This window comes from Hemitrygon akajei, chromosome 20 (genome assembly GCF_048418815.1).
Source record: "Hemitrygon akajei chromosome 20, sHemAka1.3, whole genome shotgun sequence".
NCBI lineage: Eukaryota > Metazoa > Chordata > Chondrichthyes > Myliobatiformes > Dasyatidae > Hemitrygon > Hemitrygon akajei.
Genome location: NC_133143.1, coordinates 38,390,205 through 38,411,710, shown reverse-complemented (window position 1 = coordinate 38,411,710; position 21,506 = coordinate 38,390,205). Strand labels below are relative to the sequence as shown.

General features: G+C 40.3%; 1 protein-coding gene across 14 annotated transcripts in view; it reads right to left on the bottom strand.

Annotated features, from left to right (window-relative positions):
• Positions 1 to 21,506, bottom strand: part of fhod3b (formin homology 2 domain containing 3b) — a 524,056-nt gene that overhangs the window by 468,662 nt on the left and 33,888 nt on the right. For all 14 annotated transcript variants that reach the window (XM_073024178.1, XM_073024182.1, XM_073024179.1 and 11 more), the window contains 2 exons: positions 19,740 to 19,846; positions 1,535 to 1,599 (listed from right to left, as the gene is read on the bottom strand). In XM_073024178.1, the coding sequence (XP_072880279.1) occupies positions 1,535 to 1,599; positions 19,740 to 19,846 (172 nt within the window). The remainder of the gene's footprint in view (positions 1 to 1,534; positions 1,600 to 19,739; positions 19,847 to 21,506) is intronic.

Sequence of the window (21,506 nt, the reverse complement as noted above, 5' to 3'; positions counted from 1 at the left end):
GCAAATTCCCAAAATGTACATTACTTAAATTACACCTGTGTTTTAAATATAGTCTCAATGCATTAATAAGCTACAAAGATTTGCAGGTTTATGCACTCAAGTAAATACCGAGCTGGCGCTCTGCAAATATGCACCGGGAATTATTTCTCAAAAAGTCAAACTGTTAAAACGTTTAACTTAAAAAATTTAAATTTCTAGGCAGTGTACTGTAGAGAGAAAAATATAAAATGAAATAATCAAGTCACGTATCTGCAATATAAAAATGAAAGCTCAGAAATAGCCTGGAGCCACGCGTAGCTGGTTATCTTCATTGAAGCAAAAAATAACCCAGGATCAAGGCTAAGCAGCAAGGCCAATTACTCCCTTGTAGAGTCAGCACCAAATACGAGCTGTGGGGACGGTAAATGAACATTTTATACTCTCACAATTGCTATCATAGTCCTATAAAATACACCATGCTACATCTTGAAGTTTTCTTTCCTTCCACTTACAATTTTCCCCCATTCCAAGACGAACTGTCAGTTACACTTTCCAGCATCAAATACAGACATCATCTACTTACTATAAGAAACAACACCCCTCCCCCAAAATTGATAAGTCATCCAACACTCAATCTCTCATGAAACTACAGCAGAAATCACTTAATTGAACTAGCACCAATCTTTACTCTAAACTTGATCCAATGTTTGTTTCTACAGATCTTACAGCATGTCGAATTCCCCTAAATTTTATCATATATTTCCATATATACAATCAAGGAGGTTCTCATTCAACTTTCTTCTGGAGAGATTATGGTCTTACAATCTTTTCTCACTTGGCATTTCCTTTAACATTATTTTTCTATCCATTAATTACATCTGATATCAAAACTAATATTAAAGGTACCTGCTCCAAAGTCTAGAAGGTAAAGCAGAACTGCAGCTGCATTAACATATTCCCATTTACACTATTTCATGCAAACATTTCAAAACAAAGTTCTTGAAGTCAATAGTACATCAAAAACATTGCCAAAAGTCCTACAGTTGGTTCTACATGGCTGGTGGAGCAGTCAACTCAAATGAGCAGAGAAAGTGACCAACCTCAAAACAGAAGGATACAGTGATGAGATTGACAGTACTGATAACAGCATTTTAACGTGTCACCAGATCTGGGCATATTACTGCATTCGCTCAATGCCCTCAGCACTAATAACAGACTAACCTTGACAATATTGCTTATTCTCAATGTTATAGATCAGAAGACTTTGTGCCATGTGAGGCAAGCATTCAGTTAATAACAAGTAGAAAATTTACCCCCAAATAGTTATTCATGCACTGTATCTGTCCTTTGACTAGAACACCCACACAAATAGTGAATTTCCTCTTAAATACACAATCAGAATGATGGCTATACGTACCAGTAAAAGTTCACCAATATTAGACCAAAATCAACTCCACATGATGCATTCCACTGACCAGTGAATGGAGACTGACTGAAGTGATAACGTTCTCGACAGAAATCCACTCACATTACCAAAACAAAAGGACTGACTTACCAATACAGGCATGGACTCTAACCGAGAGCTGTGTACGCAGGATCATGCTGTGTTTCTTTCCCCTCCTGCAAATAAAAAAATAATTAGGATGAAAATAGCTGGAAAAGTAAATTACAGGCAATGGTAAAAATATAGTCATAAATAACCTGCTATTTAGGCCCAGAACAAACAAAAAACGTGTGATGATAGCAGTAAAAGCTGCAGAGGGGTGTAGATTTAGCTAGCTTCAAAGTCACCAGCCTCTACACCAGAGGACATCTTTAAAAGGCATCTATCACCAAGGATCCTCACCATTCAGGCACCATCATTTAGGACCCTGTCCATCCAGGGCATGCCCTCTTCTCATTATTACCACCAAGGAGCAGCCTGAAGGCACATACTCAATGTTTGAGGAACAGCTTCTGCCCCTTTGCCATCAGATTTCCAAATGGTCCATGAACCCTAACTCACTGTTTTTGGGAGGGCAAAGAGACAGAGACTGGAGGGTGGAGGGCAACAGACAGACAGGGGCAGAGAGAAGGAGAGGAGGGGACAGAGAGACAGAAACAGAGAGCGGCAGGTACACACATCTCCCTGAATAATAATTTGGCTCATCTGTGCACAAGAACTCAAGGATGGAATTAAGTTCATTTACCTGCTAGAGTGCAAACACATTAAACACAGTGGCTTGAATGTTCATATCTTAAAACAGTGGTCATAATGACAGATGAATTGACTCCATGTCCTGCTTCACTAAATTGGCTGAGTGATCCACTGATTACTGACCTGACCATCTTGTGATCTATGGAGAAATAGTCATACCTGCTCTACTATTGACAAAAAGAATCTTCCAAGCCTTCAAAAGATACATGTCAGCCAAGATTTTGGCACAACTGGTTGAGCCGGGTGAAACTCTGACCTCTCTCCGGTTGAGACTTGTGAGCTGAGGGTTATGGTAGGTGAAATTACTTAACATTGTTCATGTAATTGTTTGCCTGAAGTAACATTACCTTTTCAGGCTGATGCTTTGAGCAAACAGATGAAAAATAAAATAGTCCAGAAGATATATTAAATTTCTTGATTAAACTTATTTACACTCCTTCCTCAAACATGATTAAAATGGAAAACAAGGTGATGCTTCTCAGTTCTTTTTTGGGACGTGGTTAAAAGGCCAACCCCCATCCAAGAAACTGCACAAGTGAGAAATGCTACCAATGGTTTCCATGTCAAATCTCCTTTGAAATAAGTCGCTGTCATCAGTGTATCATCAGTGTATGCAAGCACAGAGTCAGTTATACAAACACCTGCCCACATCTGATCAACACCAACTAGGCCTTGGGGTCAGTCCTGCAAAATTTAGCAGGCTGGAGGGCCATGGAGTGGTATATACTGCAGCTGCAAGTAACTGGCTAGCAGTGACTGGATCAAGTGCGGAGCCTAAAGATCGATGGGTGTAATCCGATCTCAAGAGTTCAGAGGTAAATTGGTTCCACTCCAGTAGTTTATCTCAAAACCTCTCAATCACCTCCCTGGTCTACAATCATTTCCAGCTATCTATACTTCTCAATTTCACCTGTGAAGGAACAATGTGCTTCTGTTTTTACTACCAAGCCTATAATTACACTTGGATCCCAGATTTGCACAGTATTCCTTGTACACTAGGCAGTATTACATATCATCTATCATTGCAAAAGGGAGCTAAGAATGTTTACACAACTTTGCTATTAACTAAAGCTTTTGCTATGGCAACAACTTTACACAAAAATGTAAAAGGAAAATGGCATCCAAGTGCAACTTTTACATGGATGGTTTCAAGGAACAAAGGAGTTGAGAAAGGATAGAGTACAAGCAAAAAGGTGTCAAATACGTACTTTAATAGCAAATAAAACTACTTGTCATGTTCAGATTTGCACTCAATCATATCCTTTTCTCCACATCTTCAAGAGATAGGGAAACACTGGTAATTGTGGAATTAAACTACATTTATACCCAATCCCTCAACTTAAAAGACATGGCACTACCTTTTTCTTGTATCCATGCGCCACGGACACATTTACCCTAAAATCCACCTCTTGGAGGGCTACACAAATTAGTTTCTGTACTATTCTTCCCAATTCCACACTATAGGACCATCAGTCTTCAGGACATTTTAACACCCCCCCCCCCCCCACCGCCTTTGTCAGCTAGTATAGTTTACCCATTAGTTCTGCTCTATCATCTCAAGTACAGCTCAGTCACCTGAAGTGTGTAGATTAGTGGTCACTAAACTCTTTAAGTCCAAGATCCCCTACCTCGGCCTCAGTGAAAGGCAAGATTGACCCCAGAACGACTAGTTACACGCATGTGCACTAGGGCAGAAAAGACCGGAAATAAAACCCTGCAACCCAGAAGTAGAAATAATGTATGAACACCAGGGGTACCTGCGGACCAGTTTAATATTGACTATATTCTTCCGGACCGGCCGACACTTGGGGTGGGGGGGGGGGTGTTAAACACGATGGGAATACAGTGATACTCGAAGCAGGTTCCTTATGTCCAGTCTATTCCGCAATTTAGTTTTTGCAGCTCTTGGCATTTAGCTGCTGTCCCACTTGCTCATGTTTTTTCTGCTGAAAAAACTCAACGGGTTTGTCTTTAAGTGCAGGGTGCTTGGACTCAGGGTGCCGAAGCAGTTCTGAGGGCTTCATTGCCTCATTAGACAACCTCCGGGCCCAAACTCCAGCCTCCCGCCCGCCCGCCACCAGACGCCTTGGCCAGGTGCGGTTGGTCGTGGGTGGGGAGAGAGGCCAAGGTCAGGGCCTGAGGTCCCCGTGCTGGGGCCGTGGTGGTTACAGTCCAGAGAGAGTGATCAACTGAGCCAGGAGTCTGACAGGGCACGCACCTGCTCCTCCTTGTAGCATCTGTCGGCTGACAAAAGTTTGTTTCAGTAGATAACTGAAAGATAAGCGAGGTAACTGCTCTGATACTTACGAAACCCTGAGCCCAAATTAGGTCGTCAGCGAATATTTTAGCACCAGGTTCCCCACAAACATTCGGTGTGCTAAACAGGTTCAGAGGCGGTGCCCATCTGTCCGCACTCCAGGCCAGTAGCAATGGCACTTCTTGCCGGCTGCCTGAGGTGGTCGGTTACCCGAGGCCAACCAGTGATCTCTGGTGCTAGGCACTGCTTTTAGGCGACTGATGACCTCGCGTGTATTCAAGTTCAACAGTGGGTGTGACAGAGAATGAGGAAACGTGCAGCTGACTCATATCGTTTCCTCACGGCCCGGTGGTTGGGGACCACTGAAGTACACTGTAGTGCGTGGTGGGGGAGCTACACGCATGCGCACTGGGCAGAAAGAATGGAACTAAAACCCCACAACCCGGAAACAATCTCTCAACAGTATTTGTGTATTTATTTTTCTTCTTCTTCTTCTTTTTTTTTCGGGATCTACTGGGAAAGACACAAAGATCGACAGGTTGGCGACCACTAGTGTAGATTAACTACTAATGTCTCTGCAGTTGTACAACCTCAGGCCAAGATTTTGTTACTCCTTGCCAATATCTCTCTTGCACACAAAAGAGAGGGATGGCAGACAGTAAAGAAATGACTTACTAGCACCAGTCCTCGAATGGCAACATGGCATAGCCATGCAAATCTGTTTTAAGAACAGTTAAGCACTGTATATTGTTCACTGGTTATTTGCACCCCACCACAGCTTAAGCCTTGAGGAAAACGGTGAACAAGGGAGAGAGTACCCACTTATTCTCTGTTCTTATTATTGGCGCATTGGGCACTAGCTTACACTAAACATTTACATTAAAAGGGGTCACAGTGTAAAGTAGTATTTTAGAACTGGAAGCCCACCTCCTCCAGGCAGGCTAGGATGTTCACTTACAGTCCACCCTCCTCATCCGCGAGTTCCGCTTGCACGAATTCCAACCAACTGCCAATCGAGAAAACCCAGAAGTGCTCTTCTAGCACTTGTTCGAGCATGTATAGACTTTTTTTCTTGTCATTATTCCCTAAACATTGCAGTATAACAACTATTTACATAGCATTTACATTGTATTAGGTATTATAAGTAATCTAGAGATGATTTAAAGTACACGGGAGGATGTGCGTAGGTTATCGTGGATCGGGATTAAAAAAACGGAAGTACTCTTACTAAGTAAGTCCGAAGAGGTACATCTGGCATTATTTAGCGTCAGTTAGTCAAACGTTTGTCTTAGTACATAGTATATATTTTATCTTTCTATGCATATAAAACACTTAAGAAATGTATGTATTTCAGTAATTAAATTACTGCGTTGCTTAGTAATAATTGTAGCTTACATTGGGGCAGGGCCTTTCTCACTTTATCCTTTAAAATTATTCCGATCATTGACCCACTGCAGCCTAACACTTTTCCAATGACAGATGGCGTTTCACCTCTTTCCGATCGCTTTATTATTTCCACTTTATTTTCAATCCTGATTATTTTCGTGAACAGAAACACTGCAGATTCAGAGCTCCGCTGGGTCCTAAAGACCACCGCACTGAGACAGGTTAAATAAGGGACTTGAGCATCCGTGTTTTTTGGTACCTGCGAGGGGTCCCGGAACCAATCCCTCGTGGATAAGGAGGGCCGACTGTACTCTCATCCCATTTGCTTGCATCTGGCCTGCGCCTTTCCCCTCTTTTCCTAGCCATCTGCTTGTCCTAATATCTTTTAAACAATATCATCTCTACACCCATGACTGTGTGGCTAAGTACAGCTCAAATACCACTTATAAAATTGCTGACGGCATAACTACCATTGGTAGAATTTCAGTCGGTAACCAGAAGGTGTACAGGAGCAAGATAGATCAGCTGGTCGAGTGGTGTTGCAGCAACAACCTTGCACTGAACGTCAGTAAGACCAAAGAATTGATTGTGGACTTCAGAGAGGGCAAGATAAGGGAACACACACCAGTCATCATTGAGCATCAGAAGTGTAAAAGCTGAGCAATTTCAAGTTCTTAGGTGTCAACATCTCTGAGGATTCATCCTGGGCCCAACACATTGATGCAGTTACAAGGACGGCACGGTAGAGGCTATATTTCAAGAGAAGTTTATTATACCAAAGACATTCGCAACTTTCTGCAGATGTACCATGGCGAGCATTCTAACTGGCTGCACCACCGTCTGGTATGGGGGAGGCGGCAGAGGGAAAACATGACATAGGATGAAAATAAGCTGCAGAAAGTTGTGAACTCAGTCAGCTCCATCATGGGCACTCGCCTTCCCAGCATCCTGTCCAGGGCATCTTCAAAAAGCAATGTCGCAACAAAAAAATAATCCATCATCGAGGACCCCCGTCACCCAGGACATGACCTCTTCTAACAGGGAGATGGTACAGGAGCCTGAAGACAGTCAGAGTCAGAGAGAGAGAGAGAGACACACACACACACACACACACACACACACACACACACACACACACACACACACACACACACACACACACACACACACACACACACACACACACACACACACACACACACACACACACACACACACACACACACACACACACACACACACACACACACACACACACACACACACACACTATTTAGGAATAGCTTCTTCCCTCTGAAATCAGATTTCTGAATGAACGTTGAACCCATGAACACTAACTCACTACTTCCCCCCTTTTTTTTTGCAGTACTAATTTAATTTTCTAAATATATATATCTCATACTGTAATTTACAGCTTTTATTATGTACTACTGCTACATACCAACGAATTTCACAACTTATGCCAGTGATATTAAATCTGATTCTGATTCTAATTGTGTCTGCCTCCGTCAGCTCTTCTGGCACCAGCCTCTATATGGAAAAACAATCTACAAATACCTCCTCTCCTATTTTAAATCTGTTCCTTCTAGTTCTGGACTACCCTGCTCTGGGTGCAAGTTTCAGACCATTTTAACCATATCCCTCAATGTTATAAACTTTGATAAATTAACCCCCCACGCCTCCTGCATTTTATCAAGAATAAATCCACAGTATCCAGTCTTACAGCTACATCCCTTCATTCTCGCTAACAACCTGTCAAATCTCTGCATTCTTTCTATTGTTACCACATCCTTTTACAGTTATAAATTGGACCACAAATACAGGCACAAACATTTGCCTGTGGAGGGCCAGCTGTTAAGGTTAGTTTTTAAAATCCTGACAAGTACATAGGCTAATTAGAATTAAAGATTATTTCTTGTGGCACAGCACTGAATGCACTTCTATAACACAAGGAAGGTTTTGTATTCTAGCAATCCAGCAAGATATTCAAGAACACTATTCACTACAACTAACCCAAACTAGAGAGATGAAAACAATATTTTCTACAGCTAAAGAAATATAATAGCAGGACATATTAACACAAAGTAGCAGTCTTTGTATAAACTGGTTTCCCATCAATGCTCAACATAAACTGAAATCAAAGTTACTGTCCAAACTTCGCAGTATGTTAGAACCCTTTAGATCTGATATGTTCCTCTATTTGAACTTGTTTCTCTTGTTCTTGATCTTCAATTAATCAAACATTGTTCATCTTAATCCCATCACTACAATTTTGCCTGTTTTATTCAATTATCACATTATCACCCATGTTTCAACTGGGGCTCTTTTCATTACTTCCTATTTACATTCAAGAGCATTTGCAATGTACAAGTCATTGCCTTAATATCCTCCCTACAACATTATGTCCAAAATCTGCAAAGAACACAGACTTGGGTCTGAACAAGCATTTGTTTCAATATATTCTTTCTGTATTGCATTTGTTTTCTCAAACGTTCATCTGAACACCCTGATTCACTGTGGTTTCACATTATTTCCACAATATCAAAATAAAAATCAACATTTCATGGAAATGTTCCCTGGCAGTATGCCAGTCCTGATGAAGGGCTGAAATGTTGACTGTCTATTCACTTCCATGGATGCTGCCTGACCTGGTGAGTTCCTCTAACATTCTGTGTATGTTGCTTTGAATTTCCAGCATCTGAATACTTCCTCACGTTTATTATTTCTTGGAAATAATGCATCACCACATTTCACTAACACAAAAGTACCCAACTTCTTGGGGTTCTCCACAGCTTCATCTTTGATACTACTACTCTCAAAGATAGATTTTTCTTTGTTTCTACTTCAAGTAGCAACCACATGCTGAGAAACAGACTACAGCATTTCTTAAGGACCCCATGAAAAGCCTGGGGGATAAAAAACTTTCCTGATTACAACAAATGAAGATTTTCAAATGGACTCAAACAATATCCTTGTAATTATCAAATCAACGCCACTGTTAAATAAACTATTGGGATCATTCAGGAACCAATACATTTTTGACCTTTGCTGAAGTCAGTTGTCAGTTAATGAAGTAGTGTTAGTAATATATATGAAGTCAGGTGTTAAATGGCTTCCAGCAATGATGTATAACCTTTAACAGGAAAGGTTTTTTCTACACTCAGTACTGTTTGAGTAGTTCTGTAACACCTCCAGTCTACCCCAATAGAAATCTGATCTTCGATTGCTAAATGACACCTGTTCTGTTTTGCCTCAGAGGGAGTGTTGATGTGGAGATGCTGATACCTGGCAAAACAGCCACGAGATGTTCATTTCCCGGTGGTTTATACAGCAGATTCAGCAAGATTACTTCGTGTGTGAGCCACAAGGATTGTAGTAATATGGTAAATTCAACAAACTCTAGTTACGCAGAACAGAGGGAATCTTCCTTAATACAATTGCAGGTTATGAAAAACTGCAGAAAATTTGTCAATTTGCAGGTCACCTCATTCTTCAATTACAAAGTCTACAGTCCATCAAGTCATTCTACCCTCATCCCACAAATCAAATAGGTAAAAACTGGACCACAAAGCACAGCATTCATGACGAAATTGTTGATTAATGGAACACCCAGCATGCTTTGATTTGAAGTTTTACCACAAGGAAATGGTTAAAAAAAATGGATTTTAAAGATAATTATGTTCCAACTTTGGTATAGAGACCAACAACGCAGTGCAAGTCCAAGTCTAACAATTGTAGTGAAACTCCATTATTCCACATAGTCCCCAAAAGGCAGCTAGAATACAAAGGGCCAGCGTTCTCTGAATTCCCATCAGTGCATAAAGATTTGGCTTTTTATCCATTTACACCTCCAAATCTCTCTGTACTTACAGTCACTAGCACGCCAAAAAAAAAGTTTAATTCTCCCATTTTGCTGCTCTTCCCAAAGTTAATAAATCACAAGCATTGCGGAATAAATGATGCTTTCATTTCATAAGTGCCCGGTAGCACCACAAGATTAGGATGTTGCACAGGGTTAAAAAGCAAACAAGGAACACAGGCATTTCCTTGTTTGCCAGCAGTTCCATCTGGTGGTCTTCACCATGGCAATGACCCTTGCCCTCCCTCTTCAACAACGCAGGGATGAATTCCAGTGCAGCCAATGTATGTATCCCACACGTTAATAGGAGATTACTGAAAATGCTTAACTAATCAGCTCTTAGAGGCACTGACAGACAGCAGCTTATGTCTGGCATGAAAACAAAAATAAACTTGAGCATTCATACCCTTTAACACCAATTCCAGAGAGCAAAAGAAAAAGTAACCCAACCAGTCCTTAAGAAAATAGATCCTATTTCTCATGAACTAGAAAGGAACTCATCTTCCAAATGCAATGCAAACCACAGAATAACAGAACCAAAAGCTTATTAGGGACCTGGATATATGAATTGAAGATCCTATTCCAGCTTCGGCAAAAACTGGATATGCGACTGGCCAGAAGATGCATTTTACTTGTGGGTGTTCATCCGCCCTTTGTCTGTACAGTCAATGGATTGTCTCCCCTTTCAAATGATTGGAGATCTTGAAACAACGATGTTACATAGTTCTTAGATCTCATGTTCTCTACCACTGCCCCCTTTTCTCTATGCTTCATTGCCTCCAGACCAACATTTTCAAGCTCTTGCCATAAGAAAATAAAGTCAATGCACACTTGGATGTTCTAAATGACCAAGAGCTTTAAAACATTACTTAATAAATCATTTAAAGATCACCAGTACTACTCTTGAACCTTGAAGTTGACACTGTTCCCTTCCTGCCACATGTAACAGAACTAACACTATTGATGGGAGATAATAATTTACAATGGATAGTGAACTATCATAGTTAATATGCACAGTTTCAAGCATCAGGTTCTGACATAAACACTGAATAAAAGAAATTGTCATGAATATTTTTAAATAATCATTAGATGGCTCTCTGCTAGTTTGTCCTTTTTGACTAATTTTCACTTAATTTGCAAAAAATCACTTTAAAATACCCAAATACTCAAAAACAGAAGATTTAATCAGATTGCTGGCAGCAAGATACAATCAATATGCAAATTGAATATGCAAAATCAACAATTTCCTAACACTTCTCTGTTACCTATCACTTCCAATCCACATTCCACACAAGGACAGACAGTGGAATGGTACCACACACAAATGACTGTGAAAGATACGCATGAAGGCTAAAGAGCTGTGTGTTAGGAATTAAGCTAAAACATACACTGGATGAATCCTTGTTTTTTCAGGACAGCAGCTCAGTGAAATAAAGTGTTTAAAAAATTTCAGAAGGAACACAAGTAAAACACTGGAGGAACACTGGAGGCCAGACAGCATCTACGGAATGAATAAAGAGTTAACATCTCAAACCAAGATCATTCCTCAGGACTTCAAAGGGGAAAGATGCCAGAATAAAAAGGTGCTGGAGGGGAAGGAGGACGAGCTAGAAGGTGATAGGTGAAGCCAAGTAGGTGGGGTTTAAGTAATAAACTGGAAGGTGATAGGTGGAAAACAAATAGCTGGAGAATAAGTAAGGAGAAGAGAATGGACCATAGGAGAGAGAGGGAGGAGGGGCTCTGGGGAGGTGATAGGCGTGTGAAGAGAAGAGGTGGAAGGCCAGAATAGGGAATAGAAGATGGAAGTGGGAGGGGAAAAAAAGTTACAGGAAGCAAAAATCGATGTTCCTGCCATCAGGTTGAAGGCCATCTCTGACAGACTCTCTGACAGTGGTGTCTGAAAAGAGGATGCTGTCCAAGTTCCATGCCATCTTGGACAATGACTCCCATCCACTCCATAATGTACTGGTTAGGCACAGGAGTACATTCAGTCAGAGACTCATTCCACTGAGATGTAACACTGAGCGTCATAGGAAGTCATTCCTACCTGTGGCCATCGAACTTTACAACTCCTCCCTCGCAGTGTCAGACACCCTGAGCCAATAGGCTGGTCCTGGACTTATTTCCACTTGGCATGATTAACTTATTATTATTTAATTATTTATGGTTTTATATTGCTGTATTTCTTCACTATTCTTGGTTGGTGCGGCTGTAACGAAACCCAATTTCCCTCGGGATCAATGAAGTATGTCTGTCTGTCTGTTTGGATGGAACACAAGGTGGTGTTCCTCCAAGCTGAGAGTGTCCTCATTGTGGCAGAAGAGGCGGCCATGGACTGACATATCGTAATGGGAATGGGGACAGGAATTAAAATGTTGGCCACTAGGAGATTATGATTTTTGCAAATGGAGCGGAGACGGTCGACAAAACAGTCCAGCAATTTACGCCAGGTCTCACCAACACAGAGCAAACTGCATCAGAAACACCAGATACAGTAGATAACCGCAACAGATTCACTTGTGAAGTTTTGCTTCTGCTGGAAGGACTGTTTAAGGCCCTGGATAGAGGTGGATGGACAGTTATAGTATATCTGCCTCTTGCAGGGATTACATGCCAGAAGGGAGATTAGTGAGGAGAGATGAGTAGACAAGGGAATCTCTGAGGGAGTGATTCCTGTGGAAAGCAGAATGTGTCTCCCTGTGGGATTCCGTTGAAGGTGGCAGAGATTGCGGAAAAAAGCTTGTTGGATGTTGAGGCTTAAGGGGTGGTGGGCGAGGGGTGCATAAAGCAGCACTGATGCAGACATCAATGTAGCACAGAAAGAGTTGGCGAGTCTGCACGAGCACATTATGGACTCCAATACATTTAAAACATACAGCTTCCTAAAGTGAAGTACGCATAACTAATTGATGTACCTGCTTGAAATGAGCATCTTGCAGAGTTTAGAAGTATTTTGAAATCCTGGCAGATGGCTGTAAAGGAGACAGAAGGGCAACCACATTTCCGCTGTGTCACTCAGTGTCAAGAATTCACGTGCTGGTCTATTGATCAGGAGTGACTGGACGGTGTAGGTTAACAAATGGGAATTAGTCTGCTTCAGTTATTCTCTTATTAATTTTTGTCCCTACCACTGTTAAGAGTTTCAGTGTACTCAAAACTGGAGGATAGCCACCCACGTCTCAAAGTTCAAAATAAATTTATTATCAAGATACATATATGTCACTTTATTCTGCTACCCTGAGATTCGTTTTCTTTGGGGCATTCACCTTAGAACACAAATACAATAGAATCAATGGGAAAAGAAAACTACACACAAAGACTGACCAACAACCAACGTGTAAAAGGAAACAAAAACAAATAATAATACATCAATACTGAGAACACGAGTTGTGGAGTCCTTGACTGTGAGTCCCAGAGCTTGTGGAATCAGTTCAGTATAGAGTTGAATTAAATTATTCACTCTGGTTCAGGAGCCTGATGGTTAAAGGGTAATAACTTCCTGAACCTGGTGGTGTGGGAACCAAAGCTCCTGTCTCTCCTTCTCAATGGCAGCAATGAGAAGAGAGAATGGCCTCGACAGTGGGGGTCCTTGATGATGGATGCTGCTTTCTTGTGGTAGCTGGTGCAAATGTGTTCAATACTGGGAAAGGCTTGACCTCCGATGGACTGTGCTGTTTCCATACCAGGCCATAATGCAACCAGTCAGGGTATTCTCCACTGAGCATCTATAGAAGTTTAAAATGACATGCTGAATCTGTGAAAATTTTAAGTAGAGGTTCTGCCATGCCTTCTTTAATGGTAGTTACTGGCTGGTCTCAGGGCAGATCTTCTGAAATAACAGCACAAAAAAATTTAAATTAATTGACCCTCTCCTCCTCCAATCCGCTGGTGAGGACTGACTCTCAGACCTCCATTTTTCCTCTTCCAGCAGTTAATGATCAGCACTTTTGTTTCGCTGACACAGAGAGAGAGAGAGGTTGTGGTGGCAACGTTCAACCAAATTTTCATCCCCATCCTGCATAACGAATCATCATCACCTTTGATTCAGCCAACACCAGTGGTGTCATCAGCAAACCTGAATATGGCATTGGCGCTGTACTTAGCCTCAGTCATAAGTATAAAGTGAGTAGAGGGCCACGCACACAGCCTTGTGCTGATAGCGAGTGTGCAGGTGTTGTCTCAAGATACAAGCGGAGAGAAACTTTAGGGATAGCTTCAAGAATAGCTTTATTCCATGACAGAATTCAGAGTTACAACATCAGCACCACCAGTAATACTACTATTGGTCTCATCAACGATAAAGTGTTAATTAAAGATAAAGCAATCTAGGGACATATTTCTAAGTGCTCCACATATGTCATGATTCTTGAAGAGATCAAGATCCACAGCATCTACTCCCACTCTTTACATTTTTACTCACCTCTGCCCAAATAAAGCCTGTCAAATATCAACTCCCACCTTAACGGCTTCAAAGCACAAAAGTGCCAGCTTGAAGCAATCATTTAAGATCCAATCTTTACCACAGCTAACTATCCACCAGCAATCAAACATCTACAGCGAAATATCAACATAAATGATTTCACATCAAAAAGTGTTACTCATCCCCAGTACCCACATTGCACAGATTTCAGCGAATTCTTTCATCAGTTAGCTCAGACAATTAATCAGTCACCTTAACTTTCGCTCCTATCACAGCTCCAACACATTTTGTTTTAATATTTTCTCTGCATGGGAGAGACCACAATGGGAGTTTTCCTGTGCTATATATAAAAGGGGCACACAATTAATCTTACACACTTTCCTACTCTTCTACTTTAGAAAAGGGTTTTCAGCCAACAAGTGCTGTGTTTCGCCTTTGTTTAATAGAAACTACTAAATAGAGACTATCAGTGAGAGGTCTGGCAGACAGCTGGAGTTGAGACAATCATTTACAGGTTAAACATTTCCATATGAATAATTTGGTAAAAGAAGAGTTGACTTTTAATTGTCTTAAATATTAGTCAGTTCTTCCCCTACCCCCACTGCTCTCAAAGATGTTCAAATGGCATGAAGAGAATAGATAGAATTCCCATCTGAATATGCGCTATGTCACACTAAGCCCTTATGTCACACTGGAGAACAGAATGGGCACATATGATCAGAAGACTACTTTTCTAGTAGACACTAGGACCAGCTGGTTCGGAGGAGGAGCTTAAGAGCGTTAATGTCACCTAACAGCAATTCCTTTGCTTGCATCTTTGGAAACAGCTCTATTTTTAATATCTCGATTTTTCCCTTTCAGGGTTCTTCTGAAGATCCTGAACTGGAGTTACATGCTGACTACAGTTCTTTGCAGGAATGGGACCCGCTCTTGGGGTTTCACAACTGGCCGTCGTTCAACAAGCCAAGGGCTCGGCCTAAGACCCGAGATCTTTAGGCGCAGAACTCAGAAAAGGTGACGCAATGGACTTTTAACCAGCAAGCTCTTTGTTATGTCTCCACCCTTGCTGTGAAACAGAGGCACCTCTTTCTCCTTTATTAGAGAGAGAGCCTGTGGTACATCAAATGCCGGGTGAACAATGTAGTCCTTGGAGTACTGCAAGTCCGTGTCTTTGCTGTTGCCTTGCTCACACTCGAGTGCTCAGTGCTGGGTTCCGATGCTTTTCATTTGCTGGTGGATGGGGGGCGAGGGGGGATTGTTTGCTGCCGCTTACGCGCAGAAAGGGGACTTGAGGGTTCTAACTTAGCTGTCCTTCATTCTTTGGGGGCACTCCTCTATTTTCATGGATGTTTGTGAAGAAAAAGCATTTCAGGATGTATATTGTATACATTTCTCTGACATTAAATGTACCTTTGAAACAATGACCTCGCTCATTAACAAGGTGTTTCCATCCACGAAACTGCTGCTCTCTGCTTTTCTGAAGCATTCTCTAAACTATAGAGACTCTTGTGCATGAAAATCCCAAGAGATCAAGCGGCTTTGCTGAGATACTCAACAATTATCCTTCCACAGTCAAAGTCATTTAGATAACATTTCTTCTCCATTCTGATGTTTGGCCTGAACAACTGAACCTCTTGACCATGATCTGATGTTTTATATGCATTGAGTTGGTGCAACACGATTGGCTGATTAGATATTTGCTTTAGCAAGGTGTACAGGTGCACACAATAAAACGGCCACTGAGTGTATTTAGTGATGATGGACATGTACAAAAAAAATGCACTTGAATAGAAGGCAAAGATTTTACGTGGTAACTGCCCACCTAATCAAAAGGACTTTATCTCGGCTATGATCTTTAAATCTCAATCCATCCTTCTAGTAAAAAGTCATCTCCTCCAATACCTCTCAGTTGGAAGGGAACAAAAGTTAATTGTGCAGTCAGTTGTTAATTACTGCTTTCAACACTATTTATGAATAGGCAGCCATTTGGATACTCTTCTTATTATCTCAACAATCATTCCAGGTCAAACTTATAGACAAAAACAAAAGCAGAAAGTTGCTTTTTTTAAAAAAAATTTAAATTCAATTAATCTGAAATGCAACAGGATGTTTAAAACACACACACACACACAAGATCAGATATGTTGAACACAAATAATGAAAGAATTAAAACCTTGTGATGATGTTGCATTTTCAAAACAACTTTCCATAGGTTGGCACTGCAGATGCAAGGTGCTGTTACCATTATCTGATCTGAAGTGTATTCCGCATCATATTAACATACTCAGCAGTTAGTGCCTTCACAAAACAGAATGAAAACCAGAACCCACAGAGCACTGCATGTCCAACGTCCTTCAACAAAAAAAAAAATCGCCCAAACTGTAAAAGTGCAATATTTCAACACGACTTCAAATACATTTTTAAAATTTAAATAGGTCAGTTATCTGTAGTTGAAGTTTTGGAGCTTCAACTCTGGAACATACTCAAGTCATGCATCCTTGTGAACAGCAAGGGCTTTTCAGACCATTAGGTCTATGCCAGTGGCTAAAAGAGCCACAGAGCTTACTTCTACGCCTAGATGTTGTATGCAAATTTCTTCTGTGAAACATATACAACTGGATGAAATGTGGTCATTGGAAAGGGTTCGGTTTTGTGGAAAACCCCAAAGCATTTCCATTCCTAGACAACTATTAACTGGACTTGGCAGAGAGCAAGCTTCAGCCCGTACAGCAGGGTAGAAAAGCTGGATCACCAATAGGACTGTAACTAATCCACTTCCCAGATTCCCAAAACTCAGATGCAAGTACCTTGCCTTCTTGTTAACTTGGTCTTTGTAGTGCACCCTGTACAAAGGTAATACTGAATAGAGGTAGAGGAGTTATTAAAATAAAAGGTATATGGGTCAAAGCAATAGTTTTCATTAAAAGGGTGAAAGCTGAGATTTCTGTAATTTGCAATGTCACTGGGCTCCCTCATCAACTATAAAATATTACAACAAGGAAGTCGGTACAAACTCACACCTGAATTACAACTTCCTAGATTTTTAAAAAAAGTTGATTGAAAAAGCATTTAACCAACAATTTCAAAGTTACATGTTTCCATTTTACATATTCCCACAGGAGGTGGTGCAGGGAGTGGGCACACTGCCAACAGGCTTCTGGAGTAACACAACACCGAGCTACTTCATGCCTAGTGCCCTTAAATAATCTACACCAAATTTTACTGTATACCATGGATCTCTTGCTCTCGTGGTCTTAAAAAGTTAATTGGAAAAAGATTCACTGCCTCATAAATTTGGGAACCTTATAAATTCAATACCTGCAGCTAATTTTAGACTCCATCCCGTTCCTGTGGATCCAGATGGCAGACCATCTTTAAAACATTAGGAGACTGGAACAAAAGAGGGTAATCCAACATTCTTGAGGAACAAAAAAATCAATAGTCATTTGTAACTACCTCAAATCCTCATGGCCAATTTCACCATTCTCTCAGGAGGAGCTAACACCATTAAGCCAAATTTGTCTCTGCACCAGATCATATGTGGAATAGTGAATAGGTACAAATGATAAATAAATCTCACTGCCCAGTGACCTTGACAGGAAGTATCGTGAACGGAGGACTCAATGGGCTTTATTGCAAATCCTCCCCCTGGTCACTTAACTTGGCAAAGCTCCTGGCACAGCTTCAAGCATAAAGAGTGGGGGGGAAAACCTGAGCAGAATAACAGATGGCAAGTGGAACTCAGGAAGCCCTTGGAAGGGCCAATAATTTTAGGGCATAAAATTACTGTACATAATCATGTCCAAGATATTTTTTCTTAGGTTGTTAGGTTAAGCCCATAAAACATAGGACTCAAAGAGCTAGCTACAATTATATGCTGCACAATTCCCAATCTCTTTTTAGGCTTTTCCCACTTATTCCCCAGCCAGAGGGGTGCAAAGTTGGCTTATTCCATGAAAGTTGACAATTCCAAAGCATCTGACAGCACTGATCACGTCTGGCTTGCCTCCCGAGAGATAATTTTCATCCTATCACTAGGGCTAAGTGTAGCAATTAGCAGCATTATGAAGTCAATAGAGTCAAAAAAAGATGCTGATACCAAGTCCGTCTCCATTATTTAAGGAAATAACTAGGCAGAAGATGACTACTTCCTCATATAATCCTATTAACTAACGATACAACTTGTGAGAACGTGAAAATCCACAATTAAAGTCAGCCTGACAGGAACACTCAGTGTGGTATCAAAGATGGAAAAACGTTTAAGATGTTTATCACTCCACAACTGTGCATCTGCCACCTGGGAATCTCTGAGCAGAGAAACAATAGAGCTTGATTTAACTTTATTCTGGTCTACCTCTAATAATTTGACAATTCCCCAAAGATCCCAATATTAAGCAAAACTTGAAAAGCTACTGACTTATACAGCCTTTCTTGAGAGACGCAGGATAGACTGAATGGACTTAATTGTATCACAAGTTTTCTATCATTCAATCATTAGCAGGTTTAAGACATACACATCTTACAGTGGAAACATTAACACGAGAGGTTTCCACACTCAGATTCTGCAGTACTGTATTAAATTAAATCTTATTCATTTCTGGGCTGAAAAGATTGAATGAAGGCAATAAATTATTTTTCAGACACACAAGAGTTTATTCACATATTTTGACTTGGCATGATGCAGTGACAAATATAATTTTATATTCAAGGTCTTTTAACCATCAACATAAATAGCAATGAAAAAAATAGATTTTGAACAGATGCCCAAAAGGGAAGACACCCAGGTACACTTTGTAAACATGAAGCAGATCAATTGCTTTCATAAACTAAAAACACATGCTTAAGCTGAAGTGGAAGCAATACTCAGTTAAGACAAGATGGTAAAAAAAAGAGTAGGAGAGCAAGGGCAGGAAGAACAGAACCATTTTGAGCAGATTAGATACTTGGGCAAGGCATACATCGATTAGAAGGTGAGATACTGGAAGCTTTTTTTAAATTTTGATTAAGTTATGTTTGGAAGTATTTAGAGGATGGGATCTACATTATGGTCAAGAATCAAATCATCAATTTTTGGAAAGTGTTCATGCACAAACATTTATTCAAGAACCTAAGCACAAACAATAGAGTATGCCACCATTACAATGAAACACTAAAAAATTACTCTTGTATAAAAGGCAGCCTCGCTCTTACAAGAAACAAATTGCTTATGCAATCAAGTAAAAACAACTGCATGCCAAGTTCACTCAACAAAGGAAAGCGCACCTAAAAAAAAATCTTGGTAGAACTCAAATGAAATTAATTAAAAACAGGGCAGTTTGCAATCATGAATAATTTGTGTAATTAGAACGACAAACCCACATATTTTGACTGCAGAAATTCACTGAATACATCTCTGTCATCTTTACTGTTACTGTTTTTGACAAATAGGCCCAAATTCTTTTAGTTTAAAGAAAGCTTACAGGCAGTTAAATTTCCATATTTAAATTAGCCTTCTCACAGTGTTCAAGATCGCTACATAAATAGGTAAGTGAAGTGTTAATAGAGTACATCACATTGCATTCAAGTTTTAAAGTCTCATTAAAACTCTCAGCATCTTTCAAATGGCCTTATTATCAGACAAAAGGAAAATCTATTTCCTTACCCAGGATCCTCCAGGAATCCTTCCAATTCATCTTTCTGTTCTGCCAAGTTAGACTCCAGATCCAGGTAGGTACCATTGTGAGATAACTGCAGAGCACAGTCATCAAGCTGCAATAAATTAAAAAAAAGTTAATTTATCAATTATTAGAACAGTGTGTGGGAATTAGCCCAAACATCCTCCCAGCAGCTTGAAAAGGGACTTGCCAATATCCACTCTACACTAGGTGACCAGTTTATGAGATAGCTGTATACTTGCTCGTTAATGCAAATATCTAGCCAGCCAATTACTTAGCAGCAACTCAACGCACAAAAGCATGCAGACATGTCGAGGTTCATTTGCTCAGACTGGAGAAGAAATGTGATCTAAGTGACTGACTGTGGAATGATTGTTGGTGCCAGATGGGGTGGTTTGAGTATCTCAGAAACTGCTGATCTCCTGGGATTTTCACCCAGATCAGTCTCTAGAGTTTACTGAGAATAGTTCTTAAAAAAGAAAACCATTAAGTTTCAGTTCTGTGGGCAAAAAAGCCTTGCTAAAAGGTCAGAGGAAAATGGCCAGACTGATTCAAGCTGACAGGAAAGCAACAGTGTAGGGTAACGTAATTGGAGAAACACACATAATTCACAACACTGACTTTGATTTGCAATTTTGCTTCAAGAGGCTGCTCTGATGTGATGACATTGCTACGTAAACACTTTTACCGCTCATTTTTGTTTAGGTTTTGGAGTTCAATAAAATCTGTTATGGGTTTCATTAAACATAAAATGCCTCACTTTGTTTTATCTGTGAAAACCTACATTTTACATTTCACTCTGTTTTAATGTTTCAATGTACATGTGACAAACAAAGGCAATCTTTAGCTTGACAGAACATTCCTTAATCCCATATTTTCTAATCCAACAGTAATACTCTGTACACAACTGATTTATTTGCTCATACTTTTTTTTAAAATATAAAAACTAATGTTAACCTTCAGGCAAAGTGCAGTTGTCAAGGATTTACAGTAGAATGTGGGGAGAAGAAAAAAAGGAAAGAGGTTCTGTAACTATTTCAGATCAATTTCTTTCAAATGAGGAAGACAACCAATTAGTCTGAAATCAAGAATTCACTTAATTGCTTCAGAAGTAAATTATGTCATCGTTTCACTTTGATTACATAGAACAGTAAACATTACATCACATTCTCTTGAACACAGTCAAGAATAAAAGAAAATTGACCAAACAACATTACTAAAGGATGAATTCCCTCAGATGTTGGTCAAACTGCAACAGTGAAACAAAATCCTTGGTTAAATTAAGCAACTGTGATACTATAATAACAGGAGAAAGGAAGCTTAGTTTTAGCCTGGAGCACCAAAGCTCGACACCACAAAGCAGAGTCGTGTCTGCGTTTACAATGGAATACTAAATTAAGAAATTTGAAGTTCAAGAGGGCAGGAGGTGAACTTGGAAATGCAAGTCACATGCTCAAAGTTTCTAAAGAATGCTCACAAAACAGTCCATATATCTCACCATTAAGGATTTCAAAACAATGGCTGAATTAAGGGACAAGAATGAGAGAAGAAAAATGTAACTGTAGTTGAATAAGAAATAAATCAAGATTAAAAAGTCAAGGGTGGCAGTTACAAATGCAATAGCACCTTGTACAGCGGTTTCAGCAAAATTTCATTGCAGTCATTTTGGGCATATAGTGGTGCGTGTAAAACTATGGAAGCCCCAGTAGTCCAGAGATGTGAGCAGAGCAACAGTACTCTGAACACAACTTCCG